The sequence below is a fragment of the Vicugna pacos genome, chromosome 26, assembly GCF_048564905.1.
Source record: "Vicugna pacos chromosome 26, VicPac4, whole genome shotgun sequence".
NCBI classification, from domain to species: Eukaryota; Metazoa; Chordata; class Mammalia; order Artiodactyla; family Camelidae; genus Vicugna; species Vicugna pacos.
Genome location: NC_133012.1, coordinates 11033581 through 11055671, shown reverse-complemented (window position 1 = coordinate 11055671; position 22091 = coordinate 11033581). Strand labels below are relative to the sequence as shown.

At 38.3% G+C, this 22091-nt stretch overlaps 1 protein-coding gene across 1 annotated transcript; it reads left to right on the top strand.

Annotated features, from left to right (window-relative positions):
• The first annotated feature begins 3912 nt into the window (after positions 1–3912).
• On the top strand, positions 3913–21819 carry DCTN6 (dynactin subunit 6). Its single transcript, XM_015236749.3, has 7 exons — positions 3913–4041; positions 7278–7342; positions 15722–15827; positions 17191–17279; positions 18496–18543; positions 19562–19704; positions 21350–21819. Exons 1-7 carry the CDS (start codon positions 4019–4021, stop codon positions 21446–21448), a joined length of 573 nt encoding a protein of 190 aa, XP_015092235.1. The 5' UTR covers positions 3913–4018; the 3' UTR covers positions 21449–21819.
• Positions 21820–22091: the final 272 nt, after the last annotated feature.

Genomic DNA, 22091 nt, shown 5'->3' with positions numbered 1-22091 from the left:
ATAAAGGGAACTCACCATAGAAACCAAAATGCATTTGGAGTTATAGTACTTAATGACATGTACGAAAAGCATTGCTTTCAGAAGTTCTGGTTTGGTTTGCAGACTGCAGTGTTTGCCTTTCCAGTCATCTGACTGTCATATTTTTTTCACTAAGTAAGTGAAAAATCTCATTTGCCCACGGTGGACAGTCAACTCACCGGATTGGGGAGGGGGAGCAAGAACATGAAGGGAGGTGGGTTCTAAAAGAGTAAGATTCCTCCTCCCAACCATTTCTCCTAATGCTCCCTATAGTATTTCCTTATGCTCTTTCTTTTTTTTAACAGTACCTGTCACCACCCCCTTATATATCTACTTCTCGATTACTTTATTGACCAGCTCCCTGCTACAACGTGAGCTGCAAAGGGAGGAACTCTGTTTTGTTTATGGCTATATTCCCCACACATAGAACACTGCTGGGTACATACGATGTACTCAGTAAGCACCTGTTAAAGTTAAGAAGGTTTTGAGGAAGCAGAAGTGTAGAGAGGAACATTTAAAGAGAATTTTTTTCTTTGAGGTCTAGACAAGAAATACAAGAGACCCTGCCTAGAGGCAAGGCAAGAACAAGAGGCCATCTCTCGGCTGGTAGAGGTCTATCTACTGAACCCAGTGCATTGGAACACTGGCCCAGACCAGCCATTCTGCATCTCCGAAGGCACATGCAAGAGCAAGTAGCCTTAAGTAAAGAATGGGAGAGTATAACCTGATACAAAAGCATCTTAAGGGCAAGGATCACCTCCTAGTGACAGACAGCTCTGCACAGAGGAGAAAATCTAAAAGAGAGCCAACATTAGCTGGAGAACTCTGAGCAAATCACTTCACCTCTCTGAGACTGGATGCCTTCATCTTAAAATTAGATATAGCAATGCCTGTTATTCAGCAGAATTGTTCTGTTGTTTTCAACAGAATTATTCTGTTGTTTTCAACAGAATTATTATGAAGATTAGATAAAGTAGGGAACAGCATAGAAGATAAAGCTGGTTGGTTGAATGTAGCTGAAGGTAAAACAACTGAATAATAAAAATGATGAGCATTATTGGGCTACCATTTTATGTTGGACCTGTGCTAAGCACTAGAATGGAAGGATGAATAAGATATGGCTCTTGCCCTCAAGTAGCTCTGAATTGCCTAGGGAGACAGAAATGGCAACAAATATTTCCATTAAAGAACCGTAGGTGCAATGTAACACGGGCACACTGTAGTGGCTAGATAAAGAAGCAATCATCTGCAGAGGTAGGAAAATTTTTAAATGCAAGGGAAGTGGAGAAGTGGGAATGCTTCAATTGACTTTGGGAGGATGTTTCCTAACAGATGGATTGTTTATTCTAGGCCACAGATGGCACAGACCTAGACAAACAGTAGAGGAATTAATGGGGAAGAAGGAACTCCCTAGGCTACAAATAAGTTCAAATCATATTAAACATATTAAAATGCAACCCCCATTAAATATAGTTGTGAGGTACAGAAGAATGGAGTTGCATTTAATTTGTTAGGGAAAAAGCTTATGATTTTTTGTCATTGAATTAAATATTAATTCATAGTTGTACATTTTCTTTTGCATTTTGGAATCAGCACATTTTAGTTTCACATCTCAAACATTTTGTAGGTTCCCCGAAAAGCTTATAGGCCCTAGACACTGTACCTAATATTGATACAATGGTTCTTCTTATAAGCATGCTGTGATGGTTAATTTTGCGTCAACTCAGGCCCAGTTTGGTCAAACACCAGTCTAAATGCTGTAGTGAAGTTTAAAGTGAGATTAAAGTTTGAATCAGTAGACTTTGAGTAAAACAGATTACCACCCAAAATGTGGGTGGGCCTCATCCAATCAGTTGAAGGCCTTAACAGCAAAGACAGGTTTTTCCCCCCAGAAAGCAATTCTGCCTCAAGAGTGTAACATAGACACCCTGCCTGAGTTTCCAACCTGCAGATTTTGGATTTAAGACTGCAACATCAACTTTCCCCTGAATTTCCAGCCTGGAGATCTACCTCTACATAATCACATAGGCCAATTCTTTAAAACAAATATGTGTGTGTGTGTGTGTGTGTGTGTGTGTGTGTGTGTGTGTGTGTGTGTGTGTGTTTATCTCCCATTGCTTCTGTTTCTCTGGAGAATGCTATTACCCATGCCATGGAAGTCTTTCAAATGAATTTAGACAGACATTGCTTGAAAATGAATAGGTGCTTACATACTTAGAGATAACAGAGTGTTCTAAATTCATCTATACATTTAGTCAACTTTTTTTTTGAGTATCAACTATGTGTCAGGTACTATGGTCACTGCTGAGTAGACACAAAGTCATATGGCCTTATTTTCATGGAACTTGATCTTTATGGGAGATAGTAAAATAAAGTACCGCAGGGAATAAGTGCTATCCTTATCCCATGGAGAAAACCAATAGTATAGCAAAAGTGACCTGTTTCTGACTTGGTGGTGAGAGAGGGTTTCTCTGAAAATGAAGGTCAGTTTCTTGTGCCAACTTAGCTGGGCTAAAGTTCTCAGTTATTCAACCAAACATCAGTCTAGATGAGGTGCTGAAAGTATTTTGTAGATGTGATTAAAGTCCATTACCAGCTGATTTTAAGGGAGATTACCCTAAATAATCTGGATGGACTTGATTCAATCAGTTAAAAGGCCTTAAGGGCAGAGCTGGAGCTTCCCTGAGGAAGAAATTCCACCTGTAGACAGTGACTTCACTCCATGTGTCATTCCATGCATGAGTTTCAGCCTGTCCTCCCAAATTCTCACTTGCCTAGCCGGTCCAAGACTAGCACATTAAGCTGATTCCTTACCAAAAAAACCCTTAATATATTAACTCCTAGTGGTTCTGTTTCTCTGCTTGAACCCTGACTGATACACTGAGTATGTGACATCTATCTGAGACTTAAAGGGTTAGAAGGGAGCTGGGGTAGGGAGCAAAAAGAAGCTGTTTGGGGCTGAGATTCAGCCTGGCTTTTTGGAGAATGAAAATGTGATTAGAAAAAGAGGAAGAGGAAAATGAAATTAGAGAAGAGAGAAATAGGCAGGGGCTGGATCAAGCCTAGAGACAGGTTACAGAATAGTTTGGGTTTTAAAATGAATGGGAAGTAAGATAACTGAATTTGGTTTTTAAAGGATAATTTTAGTTACAGGAGAATGGCTTGGATGGTGGCAGAAGGGGAACGGGGGCATGACTTTAGAGGTCAAGGGTGGAAGGGGCAGACTACAGGGGAAAGGTGGCGGCTGTAGAGAGGGTGTAGAGTAAACCATACACAGTGTAAGAATGAGAGGTAGGACCAGCAGAACTTGCCAGTGAATTATATATGGAGAGGCGAGGACTGCCAATGATGACTTGAGTTTCTGGCTTAAGCAACTGGGTGAACGGTGGACTCCTTTATTGAGGCGGAGATCCTAGGACCAACTTGTTGGAATAAAGGGCAGGGGCGTAAATCAAAAGATCTATTCCGGATATTTTAGGTTTGATAAGGCCTTGAGGCATCCAAGTGGACACGTCAAGTAGGCAATCGAATAAACAGGTGTGAAGCTCGGCAAGGAGGACAGAATTAGAGATATTAATCCGAGAAAAACAGCAGGAAGAGGGTACTTAATTTATGAGAATAATGAGCTCACACTGAAAGGGAAAAAGGCCCAGGGTTTAGCATCCTTAAGGAGGGAGTGGGGACGAGAAAAGAGACTGAAAATGAACAGTGGGGAATAATGAGGTCATAATGACGTGCACTGGATTGTACTAAACGGCTGTTTTAAATCAGAGTCCATCGACGCCCGGACTGGGCTACAATCAGCTGGTGGCCAAGAGCCCGCCCACCCAGGCGAAGACGAACCTAGAGCCGAAGCCGGCCCCGCCCACGCCGCCCTCCCACCCGCGAGCAGCCCCAGGCTCCGCCCCCTTCTAATCCTGCCAGGCTCTGCAATCGCTCGTAGAGATCATCGCTTTGCCTAGGCTGTTGTGTCGATCCAATTGGATATAGGGCCCAAGCCATGGCGGAGAAGACTCAGAAAAGGTGCGTCTGCTGTCTGAAAGAACCCTGTTCTCTCCTTTCCTCAGGGGTGGAACCTGTACCTGGTCGCCAGTGGTGGGGACTTAGATGGTGTCTTAACTCGCCCAGCCTGGACGGTTCCTAAGGCCCAGGCCCGGCCTCCATAGAGAGAGGAGGTGGCGGGGTGTGGTAAGGGAGGGCCGGGAAGGTTCTTTTTCTTCATCCCTCCGCCGCCTCGCCTCCCTGCTCCGCAACCCCCCTGCACGGAAGGGGTCTCCAGCGGGGCTGTGAGGGGAGAAGGGCCTCGCCCCCGGCCCGGGACACGAAGAGACTTCTCCTTTCCATTCTGCTGCGGTCACGGCGCTTGGAGCTGCCCTGTGTCCCCAGACACCCGCGTCAGTGCTGGCCACTCCCCAGTCCCTTCCTGCCTGTCGTGTGTGCTGTGTTTGTGTGGACGGACCCACGGTCACTTGTCAGTAAGGGGGCTGCGCCTGACCAGAACTAGTTTCTTTGTAAACGCGCGGGGACAGGCCCTGGGTCGGCTTCTCCAGCACTCTTTCTTGCTGGGCACTGTTGGAAAGGAACGGCTTGGATGAGAGTCACGCTTACGTGAAACTGTTTCCTAAAGCAGCAGTGTTGAGCACCCTCTGCTGACTCTTTTTGAAAAAGAAAACACACAAACCTTGTTTTGGGTGCCGTAAATTAACATTTAGGTTTTTCTTCTATTTAGGCAGGTAACTGTAATCTTTTTCACGAGCTAAAGAGGAACAGATCTGTTGTCAATATTATGCACAGTATACAGTAGTGTGCAGTGGAGATGAAGGTATAGTTGATTGTTATTTTAATATACTTTGGTCTTCGGCAGAGCCTCCCAGCTGCCTGCTGTCTGGTGCAGTGGAGTCTATGCGGAGTGTTTGGACCACTGTTGGCCTAGTGTGAATTTAATTATTCCTGCTTCATAGAGAAGTTTGCTGACTGTAACACACACTACCTGGGGCCTCTTCCTTGGGCATAAAACTGAAGACAGGGCACTTGTGAGTCTCCCCTATTCTCGCTTGCCCAGGATAAGTTAAAAGTTAGATAATGCTTTTTTCATTAAAAAAAAAAAGTCATAGTGAGAAGGAGGCCGAGGGAATGGAAAATTCGAATGGGAAATCATGTCTAAAATGAGTTATTTCATAGAGGTTGACTTATCTGGCCAGGGCTTAATAAAATTGCCTATTTAAATGCACAAACCTACTTTACATGGAAAGTATCAAAGAAAAAGCATTTACAGGTGGTGATACATTCAAGGATAGCATCATTCAGCTGTCACAGGAAAAATAACCAAAATGACAGGATGTTTCCAGGAAATTTGTAGCTAACAGAAAAGAGATGATCGGTGTTAGGTAATGATGCCCTGGGAATGAACTTTGCTTCAAGAAATTTTAAGTCTCTGGGCTTCATTTTCCTCATCTACAAAATGAGAGGTTTGGACCATTTTCTGCTTTCTACTCCGTGTCACTAAAGTTTTTTTTCTTTCTTCTCCTACTCAGTAGAAAGTTTATATATTTTCTTTGATTTCCGCAGTCAGGTGACACGTAGTAATATGGGTGGATCATTTTAAAATTTCATTAACTTATGCCTTGTAGAAAGTCAATGCCCATCAAAGTGATGAAAACAGACATAGCTGTGTCTAATCTTGCCAACATTTCTTGAAGACAGACCCAGGGATTATTAGTTTTTTGTTTGATAGATACTCTTTTTATTTAGAGCTTTACAAATACTGCATGGTAGGAAGGTTTGCTCACAGAAATTTATAGAGGAAAATTCATACATATTTTCTCTTTAGTTTTCCATATCAGCAAGGAAGTTGTGATTTAAAAAAATTTTTTTTGGTATTACTTTACATTTGTATTAGGGAATATTTGGGAGGATTCTGGAATATGCATAATGGAGAGATTTGTTAAAGAGTTTGTGTACTCTGCTGACTCTCAGAGCTGTATTTCCGGTCTAGAACTCTCTCATGGCTCCTGATCTGTATTTTCCGCACACTGGGTCTTTCTCCGTGGGAACCTCAAACTGAGTTCATCCAAAATTAACCATACATTTTTCATTTTCTTTTTTATGAACTGATGTTTTTCCAGATCTTCCAAAAGATATGTCAAATGCCTAGTAATATTTTCCCCAAATGCTCATCACATAATCTTTCTGGTTTTGTTTTTTTTTATTTATTTTTCCTTGAAGATCTTCCCCTTGAAGTCTTCTATCATGTTTGCTAAGACTGATGCACAGCTGCTTTCCTGATGTTTCCCTCTGTCCTCGCACGCTAGAGCCTCTGTTGGCTTACTTTTGCTTCGCTCAGTACATCCTTAACTTCCTAATAAAGAGTGCATAAGAGGTTTTTTGGGTTTTTTTTCAGTCCTTGCAGGTCTAAAAATATCTTTATTTTCCTTTCATACTTGATTGCTAGTTTGGCTGGATAAACTGCTCTAGGTTAAACATACTTCTCTTTCAGTTTTCTGTAGATCATCTGCTGGTCTTCTCATATTCAGTATTGCTGTTGAGGAATCGGATGCCAGTGTGATTATCTTTTCCCGTCTGTGTGTGGCTTTTCCCCCTCCTCTGGAAAACTTTTAAGGATGTTTTCTATAGTGTTCAAAATTTTATGATAATATTACTTGGCATGGGTCTTTTGCATTCACTGAGTCCTTACAAATAGGAATATTTGTAAACTTAAAATTTCTACATTGATTTCTATATTAGTATTACCTTGCTGGTGGTTAAATATTTTGAATGTACATTATTTTTCCTCTGTTCTACCAAAATAGTATCATTATATACTGTCCATCTTCTGGCCTTGATTTTTTTTGACTTAATGTAGTTTGGAGATTATTCCAAATATTAACATAAAGAATTATTCATTATTTTTTATGCTGTGTATTAGTTCATAGTATACCATAATTTATTAACCAGTTATCTACTAATGCATATCTAGGTTGTTTTCAGCTTTTTGCTATTTAGAAACAATATTGGTGTTAAGAGTCCAAAGCCTCTTTTCTTCTCAAGCATTTTAAGAAGGCATCACATGGAATTTCCCCACAGTGTATGGTGTGCCACATGAGATGCTATAGAGTATTAAACCTTTTGCCCTCATACAGTTTACTTTTCATTTTTCCATCAGTTTGTTTTAACCTTTTTCTTACTGCAGTGTCTGGATAGCTTCTACAACAATATTATTCAGCCTCACCCATGATGAATGTTATCTTTTCTTCCCACAGTGTGAAGATAGCACCTGGAGCAGTGGTGTGTGTAGAAAGTGAAATCAGGGGTGATGTAACTATAGGTAAGAAGATCACTTATTAGTGTTGTTTCTCAAGAATTGGTGTGATTTAATTTATTTCAGTGCTTTACAGTTTCAATAGGTATTATTTTTTGTTTGTCCTAGTTTGATGTCCTAGTTTTATTCACAGAACAATGTATTTCTCTAAATGTTTAATATTTCTAAAAGAATTTAGTGTGATGGAGTCTGTATATAAACTCCTATCTGATAAACTAACAGGGCCATATAATAAAGTCAGTAACATTTCAGAAGATATCTGTTGTGTACCTGCTGTGTGCCAGGCACTGTGCTAGCACTAGCGACACAACAGTGAATGCAACAAAGGCACTGTCTTCACAGAGCTTACGAACGTTCTCTTAAGAGTGCGAACCATGGGTGGAGTCTGACAGACCTGGGTTAGCATCCTCACTGTTTACCTGCTGGGTTACCTTGTGCGTATCACTTCATCTGACTAGTCTTCATTTTCCCCATCTGTGTCATTATGTGTACCAGAGTGAGTTCAGTTGCTTGTGGTGGAGGCTTAAACATGCACAGGTTTACTCTCTTATATACAAAGTCTCTGGGTAGGCAAGTCAGGGCTGGTCAGTTGATTATCGGAGAGCTCCAACCTTGCAGGATGTGATGGCTGGAGCACCAAGAGTGATCTTGGATAAAAAAGGGGAGGAGGTGGAGATAAGGGGTGTACTTCCCAGTAGAGTCAGCTCCCTTTAAATAACCTTCCTGAAAGTTCCATACAACCTTTGCCTTGGGCTTAGTCTCATGGACACATCTAGCGGCAGAGAAGGCCGGGAGATACAGTCTGAACTGGGCACATTACTGCCCCCTTATTGGGTTCTGTTACAAGGGGAAAGGGAAAAATGGATATTCAGTGGTAGTTGGTAGCTTCTGTCACATGCAGATTAGGAGTGCCTCCCCAGTAGGTTTTTAAATGATTAAATAAGAAGATATTTGTGAAAGTCATTGCCCAGTACATAACACACAGTATGTGCTCAATAAACATTAGCTGATTGCACTGTTAAATAAATCAGGGTAACCTTCTAGAGGTGAAGTCTGACATTTAAACCAAATGCATGTAACATGTGGCAGCTTGCTTGTATGAACATGATTAAATCCCCCAAATGCACATTTTAGCCACCAGTTCTTTTACGTATGTTTTCACTGGAAATGGTGCCCTGGTAGCTTTATGAATGTGAACCCATTCTTACTAGCTGCTGCTTGTTACCATAGGAGAACTCTCAGTGAACTAAGTACACTTTCAGAGAGAAAATATGCCTCGTTCTCTTATACTAACAGTATCTTTAAAAGAAACAAAAAACTAATTTTAGTAAGTCTAAGCCTCCAGCCAACTTAGGCATCATGTCTTATAAAACCCCTGAAGATTGTTGCCAGTATTATGGAACATCATTAGGAATTTGCCAGGTTGGATTTGTTTGTTTTTAACTGACAGAATTTCAAAGTTTAGGAGGTGAACCTGTTTCTTTTCAATGCTATGTTAACTCTTAAACCATACGCAAACTTTTTATGGGGAGAAATTATGACAGCAACATGTTTATCAAAATGCTCTTCAGCATTATTTTTATTCTGGTATTTTTATGGTTTTCATTATGGTTTGAGGAATAACATCTAATATTAACTCACAAGATATTCTATAATTAGAAGGAAAGTAAAACTAAAATAATTATATACTTTCCCTCTCATTTCTACTTCTTCCCAATTTTAAACAGTAAGTATTCAATATCTGCTGTGTAGTAGGTACATGGAGGGTATAGATAGCTCTGTAGTATGAATGTGCACACAAGTGTACATATATGTTTGTGTGTGTGTGTGTGTATTTCAGATTTGAAATAACAGGTTCTGTGCTGGCAGAAGCTTTTCTAGAATATTAATAAAGGCTTCATACTGTGAAAAGGAGAGCTAGACCACTGCCTACGACTGGGGCTGGGGGAGTTTCAGAAGGTGGCACTCACTTTCCTGTTCTCCCTCTGTTTTTCATTTCTTTGTGCTCCTCCCTTTTCTTTATTCCTCTCATCTTCCTGCCTTTCCTAAACGTTGAAATTGTGTAAGGAAATGCAGTATTTAAATATACTTTACATATAGTTTTTGACCACCAGCTGATCATGTACACCTCTGATGGTTAAAATATATAATGATTGTTCAACACAGATTTTCAGTGATGAATTATAAGCATAAGAAGTGCTAATAATGGTGTAGCCACTATGGAAAACAGTATGGTGATTCCTTAAAAAACTAAAAATAGAGTTACCATATTATCCAACAATCCTACTCCAGGGTATATATCCAGAGAAAACTCTAATTTCAAAAGATACATGCACCCCAATGTTCATAGCAGCACTATTTACAATAGCCAAGACATGGAAGCAACCTAAATGTCTGTCAACAGATGAATGGATAAAGAAATTATGGTGTGTACACACACACACACACACACACACACACACACACACACACACACACACACACACACACACACACACACACACACACACACACACACACAATACTACTCAGCCATAAAAAAGAAAGATAATGCCATTTGAAGCAACATGGATGGACCTAGACATGATCATACTAAGTGAAGTAAATCAGACTGAGAAAGACAGCTATATTACTTAATATGTGGAATCTAAAAAAAAAATGATACAAATGAACTTATTTACAAAATAGACACTTGCAGACATAGAAAACAAACTTATGGTTACCAAAGGGGAAAGGGGAGGGGAAGAGATAAATTAGGAATTTGGGATTAGCAGATACACATTACTACATATGAAATAGATAAACAAGGTCCTACTGTATAGCACTGGGAACTACATTCAATATCTTGTAATAACCTGTAATGAAAAAGAATATGCAAAAGAATATATATATATATAAGTGAATCACTATGCTGTACACCAGAAACTAACACAACATTGTAAATCGACTGTACTTCAATTAAAAATTAAAAATTTTAAAAAGTAATTTTTTAAAAAACTAGTGATTTGATGTTTATCATAGAATGAATCTGTTAATATCTGTTGTTTATTTTGGACCCAGTTTTTTAAAGCAAAGAAAATTTTCTCACTTTACAGAAACATCTCCATTTTTAAAATTAAGGAAAAGATTTAGAATCGATATAGTTATCCAGTGTTTTGTATTCCACAATTCTTAACTCATTTTTGTTGTGTGTGTTATCTTTAATTTTATATACAAATACAGAAAATTTCCAGAATTAGTGTTTAGTCATTTTTGTCATTGTTATATTTAATATGAAATAATCTCTAATCTTTTAGCTACTGTTATTTCATTTTTCTGATATAATATACCAGATTTAAAAAGCTCCTGGGAGATATAAAGTTAAAGCAGAGCAGAGAGTGGAGATAAGTTATCTGATTAAAACTCATTCTCCCTCCCTACCATGTTTTATTTTTTGGTTTATGGCTGTTAGTGTTTTTGCTTAATTTACCAGAATAATTGATGTAAGTCTTCTTCTTTTACGGTACAGATATGGAGATTTGAGCACTTAATAAGCTCTGTTTTCTGGGTTAAGGAGCAATAAACTTAAGTGTAGTTTAAAATTAACAGATTTTTCAGGATGTTTTACATAACTTTCCATCCACTAGTCAGTTATACTCTTACCAAATTATTCCATTCTGAAGTATTTGGGGAAAAAAGGTAGTTTTTCTTTTGCTATATTTCAGTTAGTAGAACTTTAAACCTGATCTTCTGTTCTCCTGGAAAATCAGGTATTTAGTTTATCAGAGAAACTAGTCTGAAGCTTTGAAGCACTGTACTTAACCAGAAACTCTAGGGTTTGTGGCTTTGTTGGAGCCTGACCCCTTTCATTAGAAGCTGCTCGGAAACAGACCTTGGGAAAAATAATAGCTCTCTTGTTAATTATAATTTGGGTAAATAAGGTTTCATAGTATCAAACTGTTTTTAATTAAACTGTCTTGATTCATGGGTCATGCATTATTTCCTGAAAGTCTTGTTTTGACAGCTGAAAAACATTTCAGAAAGGTACCTCGGAGTACAGTCGTGCAGCCCTGCTATAGGGTGAAGGCAGTCTCCTGGGGTTAGGGCAGGGCTTGGTTGGGACATCGTAATGTGAAGGCAGAACTCATGTCTTCAGTGGAAAGTTTTGTGATAGAAGCACTTTGTCCCACTTAGTCTTTCTTTCCATTAGAGTTTTCAATATAGATCAAAGGCTTCCCTTTTATTGTGAAATTTTTTAAATTGAGGTAACATTGGTTTATAACATTATATAAGTTTAATATATATAACATTATAAGGAAATCTTTTTCATTAAAGCAGAACAGTGGCTCTAACTTGAGAAATTCATCAAATATAAAGCAGTTCTTACAGGCACTTCAGCTTATGGGTCAAAGGAATTGTTTTCATTTTCAAAAGAGACCTTGTGGCTTTTGGAACTATTTATTGACATGAAAATGTCCACAGAGGTTGCTTTCTGTGGCAGAGATAGACAGGAAAAATGCCCTTTACTAAATGAGGGAAATGGAAATTTGATGCCAGGAATGTCTTTCTGGCTAGATTGCGTCAAGCCCAGCCAACCATTTACAAAAATAATTCATCAGCCAGTAAGGCAGCTCCAACTCTAGACACATTTATCCAAACAAGGAGATAAGCCAAATTGAGTTTCAGCACATTTGGTAAGAAAATATACAAACCACCCTGCCAGAAAGAGTGCCAAGAAAGTTCACAACAGCCTTTTGAAAAAAACTTTCCATGGTGACAGATTTTTATTTTTAAAGCGTTTTAACCTTAAGACCTTTCAACGTGCTTTGAATTCAGACCCATTGTAGGTAAAAGTACCTCTTGCGTGCAGAAGAGTGTAGAACAACCTATGCTCTTATTTCAGCACGTGGTCGCTGCCCGGGTCTTGGAATAGTGCTCAGGCTGCCAGGCTCCCGTGCGATCTCCAGCTCTGTGCAGACAGGGCATCACTCCCCTGAATCAGGAGGTTCTTTTTAAGTACACAACTCTGAAGTCTTAGGAGTCACATATACTACAGTTCATGTATATGTACTAACCTCTCTAGTCTCTGCCCGCCCCCCCAAAAAACCTGCAAGAAGTTAAGGGGAACTATTCAGTTTATTATCACCCATGACCTTGCTGTTCCTTCACAGCTGGAGTAGATGGTTTCACCTTTAAAGTCATTTCAACCCCAAAACTTCAGGGCTTGTAGTTTGGCAGTGCTGCCTCCAGGTGGGGATGTTGTCCTAAACACAGGTCTCACATAAGCTTTATACCCCAGATTTATATGTCGGATTTATAACCAGTTTTCTAGTTATTTACTAACTAATTTACTAATAATCATTAAAAAATAATAAAACACCTGGCTAAAATAGCTCCAGCATTTTAAAATACTGTGTAAAGAAGACATGGGACTGGTATTATTTAATTTTTTTTAAACTTGTATTCATCTCTTTGGGTTTTTCTTTGTATAATTACCATGTATTATATTATTTTTGAAAGGGAAAAATGAAAATACTGTTTTCAAAGCTATACTTTAGAGGAGCTGTTAAAGAAGCACAGATCCAGTAGTACCTTCATCTTACTAGTTCATTCTCAGGTAGCTTCTTGCAAGTCTGCTTGTTAAAAGCAGCAGCCTGAGGACCAGCAGAGTATCCAGTGCCTCTGGCTTCTTATCTAGCCGCTGGCAAAGGATCCGCTTTCTGTCAAAGCCACGGTGACCTCTTCCTCCTGTCGGGTTTTTAATGCTAGTGTGGAAAATGCCTTTATTAACCTTCTTAACTATCCTACAGTAAGGTGCAGAATTTTCGTCCCTGGTTAAAAGGAGGTATTACCCTGATACTTGAGTAGGGAAGCAAAGCAGCCCCTTTTCTTCTGTTTCTCAGATCACGAGTTACTTTGTTCCCTGTGACAGAGTTGTTAGCTCTTGGTGTCAGACAGTGATGGACCTCGAGTTTTGAAGAATCATGGGCTGGACCCTCCAATCTCCCCACTAACATTATGTTATATAATCCACACTTCAACCTAGTGAGGTAAGCTGTCTTGGATCTCATCGTTTTACAGTTGAGAAAACTAAGGCACTTGAGAGATTAAGCACAGAGCCTTTTAAGTGATGAAGACCAGGGCCTAGACTTTCTAGACAGGGGATGAGGTGCTGGCTGGGGCTTTAATTACAAAGAACCTAAAATAGAAAGATCGTGTCTCTTTATCAGAACATTGTGACGTAAAATGTAAATCTGGCACTGTGCAAACTACAGATTTAAAGTGGTTCACACAGCTGGAAGACCTGTCAGAAATTGCTCATTACAGAAGGAATCCAGTGTTTGTTTCAGCATTGTTTTAGCAGCTCCCCCTAAAAGTGGTAACTTCTAAATGCCCATTATTAAGGGATTAGTTAAATGAATTATGGTATATTAATATGATGTAAAATACTATTCAGCCATTAAAAAGAATACCTAGCTAGATATCCTTATATGGAAAAATCACCATGACTTAACTAGGTGAAAAAAGCAAATTGCAGAATGATAAGTACTTTTCCTTGGTTTTTAAAAATAATATGTACTTATAATTTGTATTTTTCCTGCTTCGTGTTGAAGTAATGTTTTAAGTCTGTAATGAAATATATTTTATATACAATGATATTTACAGATCTAAATATTCAGTAGTACTTAAGTGTGGAATAATATTCCCCATATTTTTAAAAATAGTTGCCTCTGGGGAATAGGATTAGCAAGAAGAGAGATCTTTTAACTTTGATTTAGTTTTTTCTAATGAACATGTATTCCTTTTATAAATGTGTGTGTGTGTGTGTGTAACTTTTTCAACAAAGAAAAAAGGCACATATAGTCACAGTCATGGTCACCTTGAGAAGCTTCCCAGGAATCTGAGTGATCCTATCTTCAGAAATCTCTTATCCTGAACAGGAGAATTTGCCAGGGAAATTTTACTTTAGCAGCTGACGATTTGGGGAGCCAGAGGTGATGGAAATAACAAAGCCACTCTCATGTTATTTCTTACCAGACTGTGTGTCCTCTGACCCTGCATCCTGTCGTGGGCCCCACCCTCTATCAGTTCCCAGCACTTCATTCTTAGGGAAAAGAATATGCCGCATTGAGATTCTTTCCAGTTCTCTGGGCACCAGGAACACCTCCTTATTTATTTTAATACATCTGTGAGTGAGCATGTTAAATATCCCCAGTTTTCAAAATAAACAAGCTCAGAAGGGCAAAACTAGCACGTCCTTGTTTCCCTATAACATACAGCCCCGTATCATGCCTATCACAAGCAGATAATAATTATTGAATAAATTAACAGTTTATTAGTACACTTTATTAATACAATTGAATACTGAATTTCATGGACAGTGCATCTTCCTGACTCCCTCCCTGCATTCTGTCAACACTTCTCCCCACCCTCTCTGACTTTCAGAGTTGGTTACTTCCTGTCTGCTTGTTTACAGATAAAAATGGCCTTGGTATGGGTGGGTGGAGTGGGTGTTGGAGGGAGAGGCTGCAGTGAAGTTATGTTTTGTCATCAGTGGTTTCATTATCACCAAAATGCTAGGCCTTTATGTAAATAAAAGTGGGGAACAGGGAGGAGGATGTGTTACATTCCAGAACCAGTGTCCATGTTGAGGCGCTGCAGTGCCTCCACCACCCTGATGGGGAAATTGTGTGATGAGACCCCTTCCTGCCCCTGCGACTTGAGGTTGGAGTCGTGCTCAGCTCTCCCATGATCAGAGTCTTAGGACTCCAGTGACCACACTTGGCTCTTTCCTTGCCTTCCTTTAGCCCTTTTCAACCTTTAACTGTTAAAATCATATCCTAGACCAGATGTCAAGAACTCTGCCTTCTTGGAGTGGGTAAGCTTATAATAACAGAGATGGTGACAAAGTAATAAAGTTAAGGTTAGTCTCTATATTTTCTAACTCCCTTCCAGTCCTTAATATGAGGACTATTTCTGTAGTACACCAGCATGAGAAAGTGTTACGTGGTTCTCCAGCATGAGAAAGCACCAACGTTTTAAGTAAAGAGGGAAAAGGAAGGAAGGGAATTAATTGTTATTGCCAACTATGTGCCAGAATACTGTGTCTACAAACATTATTTCACCTAGTTCTTACAACAGCTCTGCAAGACTGGTATTATCACCTCTCCCATTTCACTGCTGAGATAACAGAGGCTTCAAAATAGAGGGTGAGCCAGGGCTGTCTGGCTCCAAAGCCTGTGCTGTCTCCACTCGGCTCGGCTTGAGATCTGGCGCTAACCACAGTGATAACATTTGTAACGTCCCTAATGTGCCTGGCACATAACCTTAGGAAACGTTCCTCCCAGCAGCTTCCTTGAAAGTGTAGCCGCCGCAAGTAATTTCTTTTTACCATCCTTTCAACAGGACCCAGGACAGTGATCCACCCTAAAGCACGAATCATTGCGGAAGCTGGGCCAATAGTGATTGGCGAAGGTAACCTCATAGAAGAACAGGCACTTATCATAAACGCGTGAGTAAGACTCTTACAGCTGCTCTGAACGAAGTGCCACAGAGAGTATTTCCATTCATTTCAGTTGTTTCTAGGGACATTTTCCAACTGACATCTGAAAGCCCACCAGTTGAGAACTAGAGAAACACTAAGGCTCCTTTTCAGCACAAGTAATTAGTAAATGAGGAAACCAAAGACCAGGTGGGCGAAGAGACTCGGCCAAGATGAGATAGCTTGTAGGTGGATGACTAGACTCTCCGAGCCTCAGTCTGATAATCTTCCCCTTACATGTGACATCCTCTTCTGTTCCTTAAACATTTCCTGAGTACACCCCCAGCGTCCCAGTGCTGTGCTGACCACCTCCAAGAGAGTCTTTTGGTTGAATTCCTTGGTTCTGGCTGAAATAATACTATTCATGCGCAGACATGTGAACTTAACTCTGATATATATTTTCATTTGTCTTGTGGGGGTAACACCCAGAATTATATTGAAAAATTAGGGGGTCCTAGAGGCAATTTTTAAAATGGTTAAGATTTAAAAAATTATCAAATATTAGGACATGTACATGATCTTAGTGAACTAGACTGTAATACCTATGAAATTTTTATAAGCATTTGTAAAGCTTTCTAGATAAAATTTTGGCAGGAAATTCAAGCTTATACCCAATTTATAGCAACAATGTATGGAATTTGTAATAAAGACCTTGGGAAAATATTTAACTATGATAAAGAGATTGATTTGTCTTAATGCTTACTTAGGATTTGGGCGTTTCTTACTATATTAAGCAGGTTCTTTTTAAAATATATTTTGGCACCTTTAGTGTAAGTCAGTTAACAACAGCTATATTCTGCAGTAACTCAACTGTCAGTGATAAAGCACCATTTTTAAATGGCTTTCTCCTATTAGATCGCAAACATTTATGTTCCAAATATTTCAGCTCACCACCTAATAGCATTAAATGATTGTTTTATGTGAATATCTGTTTATATTTCACAATCTTGAATGATTATTAAGAATGGAAAATTTTCAAGTTAGGCGTGATTTTTGATTCCAGTTTAACCAGCTGGAAGTCCTAGCCAGCAGCTGTTCAACTTTGTCCTGGGAAAGGCCCTCTGGCCTTTGAGTTTGAAAAATAAACAAAGGAAGGCTGACCTTCTGTACACACCTGTGACTTCTTTACATTTCAGTAGTTCTTTTTCAACTCAGAATCAAGTCTTCTCCAGCATAGAGGATAAGTAATTCACTTGGATTAAGAAATTACTTACATCGTTACATATATTAAGCTGGCTGGAGGTAAAATTGAGAGAATGAACCCAAATTCCAAAACAAGAGAACTGCTGGTTGCATTATTGACTTTTTGATAATTTGTCTCTTCTTTTTATAGTCACCCTGATAATATCACTCCTGATGCTGAAGACCCAGAACCCAAACCTATGATCATTGGCACCAATAATGTTTTTGAAGTTGGCTGTTGTATCCTTTGCAATAATTTAAGATAAATCATTCCCAGCTGTCCTTTCGTACCCAAATCTCCTCCGTAAAAATTGTCATAATATATCTATCAAATACTTATATAGGTGTATGATTATATATAATGTTATATATTATGTATATATATAAATATAAATTACATTTTTAAGACTAAGCCATCCAGCTCTTTGAAAAGACTTACTTACAGTTTAGCAAACAAATTATCCCCTTTGCTTCATTGAATAACCCAGTAGAATCAAGAAAGTATGCTGTTTTTAGATGTGCATATGCATGGACACACACACACACACACCCCCACACACCTTTAGGTACCATCTTGTTCCTGTTGCTACAGCTTGTTGGCAGGTAGCAATGACTGAATGGCAATAGACACAAAACAGTAATGCAGGCTTCAGTGCTGATTTAAGAACTACAGCTCTGTCAGTTTGATTTCCTGTATAGTTTTAGGTTGATGATATATTGTCTGATGCAAGAAAATGGTAGATGGGTATGAAAATATTTCATTCTTTGCTTTTTTTCCCCCCAAGTGTCACCAGTCCCTATGCTGACTTTGTACTCTAAAAAATAGTAAAATCTTTTCATGATGTCAGCAAAACATTATTTTATAATAGAAATTACTTCAAGGGAAAAATCTAAATGTTTAATAATAACAAAATATTTAAATAAGCTGCAAGCATAAAATGGATCATTAGAACCACTAAGCAGTCATTTAAAATTATGTTTTTAAAATGGTATAGAATAATGCTTACAAATGTAAGTAAACTGAGTAAAGGGAGCTACAGAAGTTTACACAGTATGATTTTATATGGTTTGATTTTATACAGTTTGATTTCCAGTTCTATGAAGGGAATTACATATATTTATATAAACATATATCAAACCATTAACAGTGTTATCTTTAAGTGATTGGGTGTTTTAATTTTCTTAAAACAATTGTGAAAATGTTACTCATAAAATTGGGATATAAGATGCTCATTTCTTTAAAAAATAGAAGTCATTTATTTATACTTGGAGATATTTCTATTTAAAGGTTAAAACTTTACTTTCAGTCTGCCCTGGACAAGGAGTTCTGGCTAGGCCAGCCTGCGCGGCCCCTCCCATGCCTCCGTCTCTGCCCCAGTGCAGGATAAGGACAGAGTGAATTAGCAGGGAAAAAAGATGAACATATTTACAATGTTTACTTAACTCTGGCTTACAGATTCCCAAGCCATGAAAATGGGAGATAATAATGTTATTGAATCAAAAGGTAAGCTATATTTGGAACTTCATTGTGGAAAGTAATTAACTCCTTTCTCTTTGTGGTATTCTGGAAAAAAGCCTAAGTACAGACGATGGCACAGTGGTGTGCTTGGAAGGAAGGTGTGGTTCGAAGTGGGCTAACATAGCTGTGAGACTGATTCTTTGCCTTTAAGAAACCTAATCCCCTAATGTGTTTAATACATTAAGTTAACATTTTAGCTAGTAAGTTTAAATTTTAGCTGTGTATATTTAAATCAGGATTGAATTAAACCATAACTTCAGGTGAAAGATAAGAAAAAGATTTCTACTGAAAACTAGTGTCAATAGTAATTTAGTTGATTAATGACATTGTATAGTTAAAGAAAAAAAATCAATTTCTCTAGCAGTTTGCCTTCTTTAATTTCAAGACAGCTTTATCCCTAGCCCATCAGGAACAAATGTAAGTGGAGCTAGGCAGGGGGTCACCACGACTACTAGGAGGCAGCTCCAGGAGCTTGCCCAGGAAGAACTGGAGTGATGAGACTTCTTTAGATGGTGCTTTTTCTTTGTTGGTCTTGATTGGCGTGAAAGAAAATGCTTCTTTTTTTAAATCATAAAATTAGACTTTTTTTTAATCTAGTTAATGGTTTTTATTTTAATTTGGATTACCAGTTATGATGATGATCACTGTCATTTTCTATTTATTGTGTACTTCCTATGTGTCAAACCTATGCTTAGCACTTTACATTTACTATCTCCTTTATTCCTTGCAGCAAACTATGAAGTGGTATGGTCTCCATTTTATGGATAAACTTGCTTAGAGAATCTGTAGTGACTTGCCCAAGGTCATACAGATAGTCAGCAGGAGAGCTCTATTTTGAGTCCATTTAATGGCACCTAGTCTGGTGCCTGCCTGTCTGCTGTACAAATTCTTATTAACTGGAGTCTTCAGGCCAGTTTGTATTTTTATGCTTGCATCAACAAAGAAAAAGTGTTCTAATCATTCAGTGTCTTACGTGGTAGTTCTCTTTGTGTCTTTACTGCAGCGTATGTGGGCAGAAACGTCATATTGACGAGTGGTTGCATCATCGGGGCTTGTTGCAACCTGAATACATTTGAAGTCATCCCTGAGAACACAGTGATCTATGGCGCAGACTGCCTTCGTCGGGTGCAGACTGAGCGGCCACAGGTACTGGTACCTCTCTTTAAAAACAGTTCTTTCTAGAGCCGCTGATTTTCCCAAAATACCACATAATTGTTTTAATGGGCAGCAAGCCTGCTATTTAAAAATCAAATGATTATGAAACATTCCTAAAACTAGAATTTTCTTTGCAATGGTATTGTTAAATCTTTAATATCAGAAATATCTCCAGAGGTGACAGTGAAATATTATGGGAAAAGAAAACCCAGAGGAAAAAAAAAAAAAAAGAAAGAAAACCCAGAGATATTACTCCTGGTCTTACGTATTTTCACTAGAGATAAATCACCATGCCTTACAAACTATGCTGATTTGCTCCTAAAATATCAGCCTTCGAGGGTAAGAAATCAACCTGCCAAATGTATACAAATTTATACTGGACAGCCACCTTGGGTCCATCTATGAGTTTACTAACCTAGTTGGCTGGAAAATTAACACAGCTTGCGAATATGCAAGTCTTTTTAGATATTTTCCTGGCTTATGAGAAATTGTCCCCTCCTAATAACCAAGGATAATGGAAAGTACATATTTGGAGAGTCATGTTAGAGTAGGATATAAGATAGAGCATTTGGGGCTTCCTTTGGATAGAAGATACTCTGAAGTTTTGAGCCTCACTGCCTGGCACACTCAGTATATTTCCTTAGTTACCCAGCCTCCATCCCCTCCCTTAAAGAAAATATTTTTCAAGACATTTAAAACTTTGTTTCTGATTCTTAGCCATATTTTATCAGAAATTAAAATTCCAGTTCTTTCTGGGTTATTCTAATTCTGTAATGTTTGGCATTTATTGTTACTATTATAAGCAAGCATTACTTCTATGACCAAAAAGGAAATAAGAACAAATCCAGTATTTTTTCACCATCTTTCTGCTTAACGACAAAAATGACTGAAGAGGCATAAATGAAACTGGAGTTGGGTTAAGGGAGATTAGAATGAAGTGAGTAGGAATATCTAAAGTTTAATACACAATGGTGTGCAACCCTGTTTTCCATATTTCACTGATCATAAGGATCATGTAGAGGTCCTTATTAAGAAAGGATTCCCCAGATTTTTTGAACCAAGTATCTGGGGCAAGGGCCTGAAAATCCATAATTTTCACAAGCACCCCAAGTGAGTTTTACAACGAGGGAGGTTTGGGCAAAGCTGATGTATGAAGAGTGAAGATCAGGTGAGTATCACAGCTCGGTGCTGTGTGGGTCGTGTAGAAAGCAGTGTACTTGGGCTGTTTTACTTAGGTTGCCTACTATAATTGGAACTTTTTCACTTCTTAGAGGCCAAAGTGAAATCTATAAAAGCAAGGTTGAAAACTGATTAGCATATATATTTCCCCCCCCAGGGGAGGTAATAAGGTTTATTTATTCATTTTTTTTTTAAGTGGAGGTACTGGGGCTTGAACCTAAGACTGTGCGTGCAAAGCACACACTCTACCACTGAGCTATACCCTCTTCCAAAAATTATGTAAAATTTTTTGGCTTTTTCTTATTACTAAACTTAATGTGTCTTCATTGTAAATTAAACAGAGAAGCAGAAACAAGTCAGTGAAAATCACCTGTAATTCCGTGATGTGGTGAAAGTCATTGTTACCTGGTACTCTTTGCTTTCTGCTGGTCAGTTCTTAATTCTCTTATCTCTTTAGCCCCAGACACTACAGCTGGATTTCCTGATGAAAATCTTGCCAAACTATCATCACTTAAAGAAGACTATGAAAGGAAGCTCAACTCCAGTTAAGAACTAAGAACAATATATGACATCAAGATAACATTTGTCTTTGACCACTGTCTTTTGAAAAGGCCACAATGTTTATGCACTCTTAGCAGTCCACAGAATAATATGTGTTGACTTTATTCTGTAAAACTGAGTTAAAGGGGAAAGTAATGGATTTTCATTGTAACTGTGCTCTATAATTTATGTAAAATGTATTATTTTATGATACCCTTTTCCCTTTTCTGATAGTTTACAAATTTTTTGTTTTGTGTTGTCTTGTTATATAAAATGTTGGCCATGAATTTTAGTTATATGAAAGGCTACCCATGATAAGAAAGAGCCTATTGTTATGTATTTATATTCTAGCATTTACTAAATTAAATAAAAATGTTGATGACAGGACTTTTAGTGAATATACATTAATCAATTTTTCTGCTTGCATCAACTTTCCCAAAATAGCTTTTAATTTTTATTGCATACTAGCTATATATTAAAGCTAATGTGTTTACCTTTTCCTTTTGTGAGTTTGTAGCTGTTTAAAATTTCAGGTGAAATTTCAGCAGCTATTGAATTAATTTAGACTTCATTTTGTTTCCAAGAAAAAAAAACTTTACTTAGTAATCAGGGAAAGATGTATTCAGTAGAATACAAAGTCAGAAAGAATGATGTCTGAT